This window comes from Pyxicephalus adspersus, chromosome Z (genome assembly GCF_032062135.1).
Source record: "Pyxicephalus adspersus chromosome Z, UCB_Pads_2.0, whole genome shotgun sequence".
Lineage (NCBI taxonomy): Eukaryota > Metazoa > Chordata > Amphibia > Anura > Pyxicephalidae > Pyxicephalus > Pyxicephalus adspersus.
Genome location: NC_092871.1, coordinates 86,082,173 through 86,095,324, shown reverse-complemented (window position 1 = coordinate 86,095,324; position 13,152 = coordinate 86,082,173). Strand labels below are relative to the sequence as shown.

The 13,152-nt window shown below is 38.9% G+C and overlaps 1 protein-coding gene across 3 annotated transcripts in view; it reads left to right on the top strand.

Annotated features, from left to right (window-relative positions):
- The first annotated feature begins 292 nt into the window (after positions 1-292).
- The window catches only part of ATRX (ATRX chromatin remodeler), a 57,436-nt gene continuing 44,576 nt past the window's right edge, over positions 293-13,152 (top strand). For all 3 annotated transcript variants that reach the window (XM_072430263.1, XM_072430262.1, XM_072430261.1), the window contains exons 1-8: positions 293-460; positions 1,050-1,099; positions 1,576-1,688; positions 2,465-2,584; positions 2,733-2,842; positions 3,196-3,263; positions 3,477-5,812; positions 6,754-6,829. In XM_072430263.1, coding sequence (XP_072286364.1) covers positions 440-460; positions 1,050-1,099; positions 1,576-1,688; positions 2,465-2,584; positions 2,733-2,842; positions 3,196-3,263; positions 3,477-5,812; positions 6,754-6,829 — 2,894 coding nt within the window. In that variant the 5' untranslated portion in view covers positions 293-439. The remainder of the gene's footprint in view (positions 461-1,049; positions 1,100-1,575; positions 1,689-2,464; positions 2,585-2,732; positions 2,843-3,195; positions 3,264-3,476; positions 5,813-6,753; positions 6,830-13,152) is intronic.

Genomic DNA, 13,152 nt, shown 5'->3' with positions numbered 1-13,152 from the left:
CCTTGTGTTTAGTTTTAAATTTCCCAATAGAAATGATTGAAAATGTTTAATAGTTACTATTGTGCTGCTTAAAATCAGCACTGATTTTTGATTGGTGTGTACACATTGTTGTCTACCCTACACATTTTGTATTTTGTGTTGTGTAATGTATGGCACCAGATCGTGTTCTATTCTAAAAGAATGGGAGGCTTACTGTGATAATGGTGCTGAAGGGGATTCTGGTGTTGTCTCAACTGTATTGCCAGGGAATTATCAAATTACTAATGGGAATCTTTTTTTCTCTCATTCCACAAGTGAAAGCAAATTGAATACATTGGTGCAGAAACTTCACGAATATTTAGCTCACTCCTCAGAAGAGTCTGAAGATACAACTTCACCTACCAGACAATCAGCGGTCAAGAGTGCAGCCAAATCAAAGTCCACACATAGACTGCATCCAATGGAGACAAACGTGGAAGAGGTATGGTTCAATATTCATTTCTACGTACTATGATTGTACAATTTGTAAATATGAGATCATAAATCAGTGAAAAGCATAGCATGCGACCGCCTGTACACGCATGAAGTTCCAGATTGCCATTCCAGGGGGGACAGGACAGCAAAGACTGCAGGGTGGCATTACACAGCCTAGACTCCAGAACAATACACATACATTGTCTCATGGAGTACACTGCTCGAGACTTTGAACAGGACCTCTGTAGAGCTGCTCCCTATCGATTATTGAAAATCTAGGAAAGGGGAAAGTGTGGGGCCATTTCATGTGATGGTGTTGTGATTGACCGATTTGGGGGGGTTCGGAGACTAGATATGGATAGTATCAAGCTATGAACAAATAGAACATCAATTTTCTGTACTAAACAGCTACAGATAATTTTTGCTGTTTTTCTAAAGGTAATTTTGATGAATACATTGTTCATTGAATGCTTATTTTGGCTTGATTAGGTTTACAACCATTTTTGCTTGGCTCTACGTACAATAATTTCTTCTTAAAAGCCCAAATGTCATTTTAAAACTCCTCATAATATGCTGCTAATATGTCTTTACTCCAGGGAGGTTCCTCTGAAAAGGCCAGGCACCTGGAAACACCTCGCTCAAAAAGGTATCGCGTTATATTCATTCAGCAATTTGTTCCACTTATCACTTAAAAGTTGCTTCTTCCTCTTTTTTTTTTCTTTTTTGTTTACTGTTTACTTTGATTTATTGACCCATGGTGAACTTTCTGCAGTGTACATTAGAAGCTGCTTTATGTCAGAACTCCCCTTATTTCCTGGTTGGAGGATGTCTGGCGTAATCAAGCTGTTTTTACCATGCCCGATTGGCATGTTTTTAGGAATTTATTCACAGCCCTGAAAGCCGCTTCCAACAGCCATGATCCTCTCCACAAGTAGCAGGATTATAAGGCTGACAGTTGACCTCTTTATATTGTATTGGTCATCTTTTTTAGCATTGGTTTTGTTTAAAATATTTGCGAATTTTTGATTCACAATATTTGCGAATATGACATATAATGAAATGTTATCATGTTTACTTTAATCCTGATATATCTGTTAATTTTTCTTATGATCTTGTTTATAGGAAACCAAGCTTTGTGACAAAATATGTGGAGTCTGATGAAGATCCCAAGGAAGAAATTATAATACCGGACACAAACTCTGACCCTGAGGTGGATATGGAAAGCTTACCTCTAGGTATGATGGCAAAGATTTTGTATTCCACATTTTTCCTTTATAAGAACAGAAAGTTGTGTGCAGAGGGAAGAAGGTTTAAAACGTTGGACAGGTGTTTACTTCTATGCCACCAACAGGAATATTACTCTCTTCCTTTCTGGTGGGTAAAGAGAGAGGGGGTTGGGGGACAAATGTCCCTTGTTACATCTATTTGAGGAAGTTTTTAATCTGCGATTATGCTGCCACACACAAGAGAGATTAATTTTGTAGCTCAGGATAGCTCCTCTCCCCAGCATGTTGGGTATTTTTTTTTTTATTTATTTTTTTAAGTCAATGGTCAAGATTCTGCACCCTTGCCAATAGCTGGTCTCTGAAGTATGTTGGTAAAAGGGGTTTCCTGGGCTTGGTCCACTGACTTTTAGTGTCTTTTAATGAACGCCAAAAGAAGGATTTTACAGCTTTCCAATTAAATGTTTAAGGGGCAGGGGAATCTTTAAAACATTAGATAATTTGTCTGCATTTTTTTTTTTTAAACACATGCCCTTGTTTCTTGTCCTGGTGTCACTAAGACAAGAAGTCTCCCTAGATGTCACGGATAGGAATCACTTTCTACAGCCTTTTTTAACCTATTTACATTTTATATTAGTGAAACTGCCAGCTTAGGAACATTTTTTATACAGTGGTAAACAATCATACAGCTTGCATACTTGACTCATTGGGTTTCTTAAAAAAAGAGTTCCCTAACTATCCGTTTGTGTTAGTGAAAATAATGGTACAGAAAACATTTTTTTTTCCAGGTACTGTTGTAGTCCAGCCGGAGCCTGTTCTAAATGCAGACAAAGATGATTTCAAAGGACCAGAATTTAGAAGTCGAAGTAAAGTTAAAACTGATCTTTCCTTACCTAAGAAACGTCCAGGTAATCCAGAGATCCCCTATGTATGCTCTTTACTAGAGATGATACCTTCTACTAAGGAAAAAATATCCTTGCACATGTCAGTACACCTATTTGGTCAGGATGACTACATAGGAGAAACGTTTTTATCACATTTTCTCTGATTTTACAGAGGACGGTCTTCATGGAATCGTTAGCTGCACATCTTGTGGCCAACAAGTCAATCACTTTCAGAAGGACTCCATTTATAGGCACCCTGCTCTGCAGGTCCTCATTTGTAAGGTATGGCCCTAAAGTCAGGTCTGTCTTCAATTTATTTAGATTTTGGTGACCAATAATTTTTTTTTCAGTATATTTGATTGTGCTTCTGCTCTGTGTATATTACTCAGTGTGGATCAGATTGAGAACTTTTACATCAATTTTTCTACACTTCAGGAAAAAAATCACCTCTGCATGTGTGATGAAAAGCTGCTGCCTTAATGAGGCAGCTTATATCTGCTGACTGAACGGTTAAGAGTCAATTAGCAAGGCCAACTATAGCTTAAAGAGACACTTATAAAGCAAGTACTTTTCTGTTCTTCAAAGAGAACTTACCTTACATCTAACACTGGTCTTTTCAAAATGTTTATCTTCAGGCTTGCTTTAAATATTACATGAGCGATGACATCAACCGCGATGCTGATGGTATGGATGAGCAGTGCAGGTGGGTAGCAGTGTATTTACTGTATGAAATGTATTTTACAATACATGATAATGTTTGTGTTAATTTTCCTATTTTGGGAAACTCACTCCCATGTCATATCTAAAAACTGCTTTTGGTAAGATGAGAGAGAATAAATCATATTTCTTGCAAATGTAAGTCTGGAAACTGGAAATATGCTATAGGTGTTTATTACTTTTGTTTTCTTGTGTATAGGTGGTGTGCAGAAGGAGGAAATCTGATTTGCTGTGATTTCTGCCACAATGCCTTCTGCAAAACCTGCATCCTTCGGAATCTTGGTCGGAAGGAGCTGTCTAATATGATGGATGAAGAAAGTAAATGGCAATGTTATATTTGCCAGCCTGAACCTTTGTTGGACTTGGTTGCAGCATGTGACAGTGTTTTTGAAAACTTAGAGCAATTGTTGCAGCAAAATAAAAAGAAAATTAGGGTAGAAAATGACAAGGGCAAGACTTGTGACCAAAATCAAAAAAACTCAAGCTGTAACGGACAAGAAAAACTGGGTAGTTCCTATTCTGGTGCAATAACCTATTCTTACAAAGCACTTATGGTGCCTAAAGAAATGTTAAAAAAAACAAAAAGAATAATTGAGACAACAACAAATTTAAATAAAAGCTTTATCAAGTTTCTGAAACAGGAATCAGAAAATGTGGTTATTAACTCCAGTACTAAAATACGACAGTTAAAAGCATTTAAGTCCGTCTTGGGAGACTTGAAGAAGGCACATGACGCTTTGGAGGAAACATTGGCCTTGGAGCTTGCATCTGCTAGAGAGAAAACCTCCTCAAGGAAAAGCAAAGATGTGACAAGCGAGCTAAAACAGCAAAAAGAGAAAAAAATGGATGAACAGGACAGTGAACACCAGAGCACAATATCTAATGTTCATGATGGGGAAAAGGTGACTAATTGTGACAGTGAAAAGCACAAAGCATCTGATGAGAGCCTGGAGAATGATGAGGATGATTTGTTGGGGCATAATGGAAAGCAGATTGAAGATCCAGATGATGTGGAAGACCTACAGGGCAATGTGGAGGAAGATCCAGAAACTACAAAGAGGAATGTAGATGATGGTGCTATGGAAGTGGAAGATGCTGATGCGCAGGTTGTAGAAGACCCTGTAAAAATGGAGAATAGACCTTCTGCCAATAAAGGTAAAAAAAATAAGGGTGCAGTACAAGAACATATATCTTCTGACAGCAGTTCTGATTTTGAAGGGAAGAACCAAAAATCGGAGCAAAACCGAAAGAAAAAGGGTACTGAAAAGCCAAAACACACCTCGAGTGAAAGTAAGCGGAGAGGCACTGAAAAGTCTAGAAAAGAGCCAGTGTCTGGAGCAGAGTCCGAGAATGAAAATTCAACTTCATTACCTAAAAACACAAAGTCACGCACTTCTCAGAATACCAAAAGTGATCAGTCATTCGAACCAAATAGTGGGGAAGCTCTTGATATGGACATAGTTTCTGTTCCCACGTCAGTCCCTGAAGATATATTTGACAGTTTGGATTCTGCAATGGAGGCACAAAACTCTTTAAATGTTTCTACCTTAAAAACAAGCAAAAGAGAAGAAAAGGAAACCAAAACTTTGGTTAAGAAGGAGTTGATTTTGAAATTGACTCCATTATCTTTCTCCAAGGGATCGAAGAGTTCTGATAGTACTCCAACGAAGAAAGCCAAAGGGTCTGGAAGTAATAGTGAAGCTAAAAGCTCTAGTAATGAACATTCATCTGAGAATGAAGGCTCTGAGCGCCGAAAATCTCCACGTGTTAAAACAACACCCAAGCGACGCCAGAATGAAGCAGTGAGCTCATCTAATACTGAGGAAGAATGTAACACTGATAAAGGGAAAAAGAAGTCTAAAAGCGAGTCCTCAAAGACAAAGGAAGCAAAAGAGAAGGTTAGCTCCTCAGAAAATGCTGTAATTTCAAAAAGTAAAAAATCTAAAAAAGTAGGCGAGACAATTCCTAAAAGTTGTTCTGATTCTGATGAAATGCCAGAAGTCCTCAAAAAGGCAGCTTTGATGAGCAACTCCTCGTCTGAACCGGACAGTGGTACTGAGGACAAGCAGGCTAAAGAGAAAGACAGCCAAATGGGTGGGGAAAAGAGAAAAAGGAAAAGTTCCAGTTCTGGCACTGAGTTGACAAAAAGAAAAACTAGACTTTCTACAGCTGCTAAAAAGCCGTGTCCAGAACTATCTGATTCTTCTAACTATGATTCTGAGCTAGAGAAAAAAATTCAAAAGTTGGGAAAAATTGAGGATGCTAAGAAATCCTCAAAGAAAGCTAAAAGCTATGAAGAAAGTGGTTCATCTGCTGAGGAAAGAGACCGAAAAAAACACAAGAGAAACAAACCCACTCAGAGGCGCAGCAAGTCAACGAAGAGCAGGAAACAATCCGCCTCATCTTCTGAATTGTCTGAGGATAGCCAGGAGAATGCAAGCCACAATTCAGAGGATGGCAGTGAGGATGAGCAGAAAATCAAACCCTTAGTAGAAAATGAAGTTCTGACAAAAGCGGAGTTCTGCCAGTCATCAGGTAGTTTATTGCTTTCCATGTCTCTGTTCATACCCCAGTGTAGCAAAGATTTGTGGCTTTTTTTTATGGAGGTGCTTGCATTTTGTGTGCATCTTTTGGCTTTAGTTCTTGTAGCTAGCGAGGTGCAAACATTTCTTCCCCCAAATTGTCACGCACATCGGCAGCCCTGTACAAAGATTTTCTTTGCTATATGTAATGCCAACACCTTCAGATCCTGTTTTTGGATAGAATGGTGAGATGTTAGAACCTCGGTTAGCTTTTATTGCTCTGTCTCCCTATTGGAAGAATTCCTCCTTTTTGTCCTGGTTGCCATTGTTAGTGGGACAGAATGAGATGGGTAATTCCAGTTTCTAACAGTCACCAGAAAAAAAGATGAGAAATCTTCCAGAGGGGACACCCACTGCTTCTTGATTAGTCTCCTGGAAAGAATTTTTGGGAGTATCTCACCAGACACACAGCAAAAAAAGATGTTGGCTAAACATTCACTTTAAGGTAACAAATACATTTTTCAGCACAATGTGGCTTTGTTGGTAAACGGCAATGAAATGGGGATAGGGAATGAATTGTGGCACTTGGCACTAAATATTTTACACCTAAATTTTTTTTAAAGTCTGACTTCTTGTTGTCTTTTAGTATACAATGGTATACAAACTATATGGACTTTTCCAATGAGCGGATAATTTCACCGGCAGATATTCGTTCTGTATTGTGTTTAAAAATTGGTGTTATTCCTGTATTTTTCAGTTCTGCCTCAGCCATCCTTTTAATAGCCAAGTTAAGCAAATAAAAGGATTGTGTGACTGCTTCAAGCTGAAAGAGCTTCCCTCCAGTTTATATTGTATATACCCATTGCCCATTACAGAAATGTTACGTAGTAGCCTGTAATTTTATTTTGTGAAAATTTTGTGTAAATTATTTTTTATTTTTCTTTCTTTTTCTAGGTGATGAAGCAGGGACAAAATCTGGTGCTCATGCTGCGGAGGATGAGGAAGACGATGACGATGATCCTGAGAATAGGTATGATTCCAGTCATACGGACTTTAAAAAGGTTATAACACACCCTAAGCGTGGGTCCAAAGCAAAGCATCGGAAGAGCAAGCAGGTTGTACAAAGCCGGACTTCCTGTCTTGTAAAGACTCGACTCCAGGCTGCTCGCAAGCTTGAACGAGTGGTCGGAAAACCAAGGCCAAAAACCCGCAAACCAATGAAATGATAAATTAATAGCGTATTCACACACCTGGCATAGGGTGTGTTATAAATACACTTCAGAGTATCTGGTGTAAATGCTGATATTGTTTGATTGAGATAAATGAATTGATGGATTGACCAGTATTTATAACCGGTAGTTCAGGAATGCACAATTGGCTCTCTAAGCTTCTGGAATAATGTGTGAGCTCTGGGATGACTTAGTCTGTTCTGACTTTGAGCTAACTGATGAAGACTCAGCCATGATGAGCTTTTGTCCTCTACAGCCATTCAGCTTCCTGGTCATCACTGCACTGGAATATAAGCTGTGTCTGGTTGGCATGGACAGCGCTCTAATTGTTCTGGAGTCTTTATAAATCGGCCCATTACTATACTTTTTATACACGTCACTGCTAATTCGGTGCTTGGCAAAAATATTTTCACTTAATACTTTTAGAATTTTTCTATTTACCTGAACACACTGTTCACATTTTTTCATGTTTGCTGTTCCATATTGTTCCTTTGTGGGCTCTTCTTTAGATACCTGTTTTTTAGTTATATGTATGTAGACATACATAAAGGTTTTACTGTAATACATATTAAGACCATTTTACGTTGGTGTGGATCTCTGCTTTCAGAAAGTAGATGTTGGGAGGCGTTTTAGGAGGAGTTATGTTTGACTTTCTCCTTTTTCCTAATTTACTGTTACATATTTTAAATGCTTTTCATACACTGATAAGGAAGTGTTCCCTCTTGTTTATAGATCAGGTAATGTGGTTAGAAGTTGTGAAAGATGAAAATCTGACAAACGTAAGAGAAGTAGAAATAGATGGTTCTTTCTGAAAATGTAGTTTGCCACCCCTTTGGTCTTAAATGGAAATGAAGTGAAAATAGAAAAGGATGTAGTAAGGTTTTTTTTTTTTTTGTGGTAAGAAAGTTTTTTATATAGAAAAGTATGATTACTAGGAGAAATTCATATTCACAATAACAGTGTGCATGTTACAACAATGTGTAATCCCGACCCCATCCATTTCAGTTGAGTAAATAGGACTAAATATGATTCACCTAATTGTCAAAGTCGAGAGAAGAGTAATTGCCATAAACGTAATTGTTCTCAATCCCGACACGTTTTGCCTAGTATGTGTTCTCAGAGGATAGTGAGAGCCATCAAATACCTAGAGTATGAGAACACATAACACATATCATATTAGACGTTTTTAGGGTGATTTGACATATATAGTCCTTTACCTGTATAGTACATAAAACATCCAAAAGATACTCGGAATATTGTAAAGTTACTCAGGTACATGTAGAATTTAGAGTATATATCAACATCAAGGCAACAGACGCCATGTACCTGGGGAGGCAGCCCAGGTTTAGTAGAGCCTAAAAATTATTTCCTATTTATTCAGTATTTACTCCATTGAAATGGATGAGGTTAGGATTATACATTGTTGTAACAAGCACACTGTTGTTTTAAATATAAATGTATCCCTGGTATCATTATAGTTTTCTAAATAAAAACTTTCTTACCCCAAAAAGCCTTACTACTTAATTTTCTATGTTCACTTTTTTTGTAAAAATCTGTCAAAAATAAATTAAAGCTCTGCTCTTGCTAACTTGTTATGGCATTATTATGCCATGTTCATTCTTTATACAAAGGTTCAGGCAGTGCTTGGCAGTCACTGGATGACATTTTTTGCAATGCTATAGAGATGTGTGGATGGTGAGAAGCTGATCTCACAGATTCCAGCTACTTTTTTTTTAGTTTTCAATGAAACAATACCTTGTAATACCTTCCTACCCTTTCTGCTCATACATACCATCTAGGTGGAGCTTACACAGGGCCAAGGGACCTCCTCACCCCACCTGACATCACATTGGCCTGGTGATTGGCTGTTAGGGCTCCCTCTCCTGACAATACATTGACCTGGGGATTGGGTGCTAGGGCCCCCTTACCTGACATCACATTGACCTGGGGATTGGGTGCTAGGGCCCCCTTACCTGACATCACATTATTGGGTGCTAGGGCCCCCTTACCTGACATCACATTGACCTGGGGATTGGGTGCTAGGGCCCCCTTACCTGACATCACATTGACCTGGGGATTGGCTGCTAGGGCCCCCTTACCTGACATCACATTGGCCTGTTGATTGGCTGTTAGGGCCCTCCACCTGACATCATATTGACCTAGTGATTAGCTGTTAGCGCTAAGGTTGTTAGGGGCCCATCATTGAAGGAAAGGTAGAGAGTCCCACAAGATCTGCACATTTACCTTAATGGGAGCTCAATGCAGGCAAGTGTAGACACGGATCTACAGGGTGGAATGGACAGATTATGGGTTTACATTAGGCGGTGAGTGGGCAACGTTGGGCTAGTGAGGCCTCCGTTACAAGCAAAGCCCCTATGTATTTTCTGGGACATTATTCCCTTGTAAAGCTGCAATGACATCAGCACCTGCAAACTTTACCATTTTGGATCCTAATAGAGAAGGGCTTTGGGACACTCGAGGATGTTTATGAAATGTAAAGCTGTGGAGGGCTTTTTATGATAATGCTGACTTTATAGAAAACACAAGTGTTTAAGTGAGAACTCTACCCCAGAGAAAGTGAAGGGGTTTCTGGGGGTGTTGGGTGGACGGTAGTTGTCTTTTACTGCATTATGTATATATATGTTAGGCCACAAAGCTAACAATCAGTAATGAGTTCTGCAAATGAAAGTCATAGGGCTGAATAGAAGGATCCCTATCAGTGTGTTGTGATTTGAGCCTCTAGTATCCATGCTCCGTCTCCTCAGCTCTGATAACTGTCACAAATACAATTTAGTCACATTATATCTGCAGAGAAAAATTCTGATTCTAATGGATCACCCATGACTGGATCTTTCTGATCTCCTTTGATCTCTGGGTCGGTTACGTCAGAACTCCATGACCAAGATCAGTTTCATGGCTCACAATGTTTCATAAGCTAGATTGCTTTTATTTATTGGTGTGTAAAGTGTTCATGTATTGATGAGACAGATGACTGGATACAATCTTCAATGTTATGAAGTGTTTCATGAGAACTGTGTGATCACTAACCAAAAAAGGGAGCTGATGGAAAATTGGCCACAATTTCCTATTCTTTCAGCCTAGTGCTGTGATCGGTCATACTGATCACCCATCAACTCCTGACAAAATGTGATTTACTGCAATGTAAATCAATGGGGGATGACATGAATGTTCTACAATCCACTTGCTGCTTTCCTGTGTTTTAATACATTTTATATGAATAATATTTATTGTTCAGTGGATGGTTAAATGTAGGTAAACTTTCCATTTAATCTGTAATCTTCAGGAGCATGTTGCTTCTGTGATATTACATGTCTGCTGCTACCGTTTCTTAAATATAGTTTGCCTAAAGAAGTTAATTTTTAAGAGAAAAAAAAATATATATAATATTTTCTACAACAGTTTCTTTAGCAGATTTTCTTTCAGTTTTTACAAGTTTTATTTTCATTATTGCACAACTGCTAAAGACGCTGATTTGTTGTGTTGATGTGTAGCATCTCCGGTCCGTTCTATTAAAGGTTATGGAAACACAGCACTGCCGACACAATGCAAAATCATATGATTCCACCTATAGGCCCTGTCCACAACCATGAGCTGATCCGATATGGCAAGCCTTGCATTCTCATACTGAAATTCCAGTTGAGAAAACCAACATTTTGCTTTATTAAAGGCAAATAGTCTGTACTAGTAGTGAAGGGCGTCCTTGGAATCCCTAGGAACAGACATGAGTTTCCCCGCACTGGAGGATCCATGGTGTGAGCAGGGTCTCTTTGGTGGATACGTCTGTTGTATTGGCATACATTATTTCATGAATGTGCTTAGACATGTTCACAAACTACCCTTGTAGCCATCAACAGGTAAGAATGGTGCTTCTTTTAAAGAAGGTAAAATGGTTGCCCCATTAAAGGGGCATTTGTTTATAAATTGCACAATTGCTTGCACAATCCCAACCAAGGAGATTATTTATACAGGCCTGTTAGTAATGGCTTGTTATATTCCCCCACCTCAATCAAGGAGAGAATAGTGGGGATCAGTAGATAAAACACGAGGTGCAGGCACAATCTCAGAAGGGAAGACTTTGCTAGAAGCTGCAATAAATGGTCATAAGAGCCAAAGTACAACGTTATTTTCAAGGGTTGTCATGGCCCATTTACACGGTGTCCGGGGTATATTTACATTCCTTCAGCCTTTACTTTGGTAGTTGGATATTGCCAGCACTTGGCTCATTTATGTATTCAGGCAATATTAATTCTATGTGAAAACCCGGTGTAGCACTTCTGTCTCCCCATGGTTCTAGTGAACACTCTGGGCTCCATGGCTCCAGCAGCCATTAGACTCTTGGTTTCTGCCCTGGATTAGTCCGGTAGATGGTAGCACCCTGTGACTATCTGACTCGCTTCCCCCCCAGGTTTTACCCCCTTGAAATTTATCCTGTTTGGGGGTTACAAGGGTAGTTTTGCATTAGCTATGCAACCGTAAACCTGACGATTTAAAGAAGCCTTAACCAATAGCATCGATTGAACCGACTTCTCCATATTTGTGTTCTCCAAGTCTGTGCAGTGCTGTGTCCCTTCCAGATATGTCCTTGATCTTACATTTCTGCATCCTTTACCTGTCAGTACTTCAATTGACGATGACATCCTTGTTGAGGTTAATTGTGTATTGAATGCATTTTTATTTATAGCTGCAATAAATTTTTTGAAAAGTTATCTTGTCCATTCATTTAATTTACTTCTTATCATAGATTTGTCCAATGGTCAAGATTTGCTTTGTGGCATATTTATAAAGCAGTGAAGGTGACGTTCACTTAACACTTACTGGTAGTTCTGTAGTTTAAACATGGGTACCTACAGTGAATGTCAGATTCACATCTTTATAAATATACCTTTTTTTTTTTTTTTTTTAGTTCAGTTGAAATGCAACTAGCTGCTTCAATTTACTAAAAATGATAATGCTTTTTGTTAATGGCAAACCCTATGTAGGTGTATACAGTGTGCGGCCTAGTCAGGCCTAGTGCTTCACCCTAAATATTTACAGTTTTTATTCTTGTTCCTCATTAAGGTCTCTTCCTAATGAATGTTACATGTGCATTAAAAATGTTTTGTATTAAACTGGCGGTAATATTCCTGTGCAGGTATACATGAACAAACCTGCAGATCCTGCAAATACAATGAACAAAAATATTAGGGGAGGTTCAAGCTGAATATAGAAAACCTGTTAAAAGGGGAGCTGTCAAAGTACTTCTGAGATTTACGCAGCTGCCACACACAGCACAGCTCGGCCCAATAGCCTGGGGACCTGATTTTTTGTCTTGTGGTCCAGTAGAATTTCAGGATTTGTTCGTCCCCTGAAGCTCATCAGACATATGAGCCCATATTAGCGTGTCCTTTGTTAGCACCCCAAGTACAGCAACCCAACCTATTGGGTCCTTGTGAGGCCTCTCCCTCCCCCTGTCTGAGCTCTGCTACCCTCATGTTGCAAGAAGCTGATACAAGGCTAAATTCAGGCATTTGCAGCGCTTATATTAAAGTTTAATTTACACTGATTTTTTTTTTTGTCTGTCTGGAGTTTACCTAGATTTCTGATTTGTGTCATAAACAGACTTTATGAGAATACAGAATAATGAATGTTACAAATTTACCTGAACCTGACAGAATGGAAACATGGGAACCACCATTGCCTTGTTGGGCTCTGACCCGCTGGCAAAGAATAGAATGTTCCTGTTTGTTCACTCACCAGCTAGTGAAATAAGGGTGAAGGCGGTATACCGTTTTATCTTCTATAAAAGGTGGCAAACCCTTGTATTTCCTTCGGATGCCATTCAGCCAGTCCGGATATTTAGGTGCCCCATGTTGGTGAATAGTAGAGATTCCCTTGCACTAAAGATTTTGTTCGATAGAAATCATTGCTCTACAAAAACGTATGTATTCCTTCCACAGCAAGATTTTATACCTGTTATTGTCTTCATAAACATGAAGTATTTGTTCTTGTTATATTGATGAGCAAATTAATCTTTTGTGAACCTGGAGTTTAGCATGCTTTGTCACAAGGACTCGCCATTAACGTGTGCTGAGGTGGAAAAGATTTCTCTTTTAGCTCCAATTAT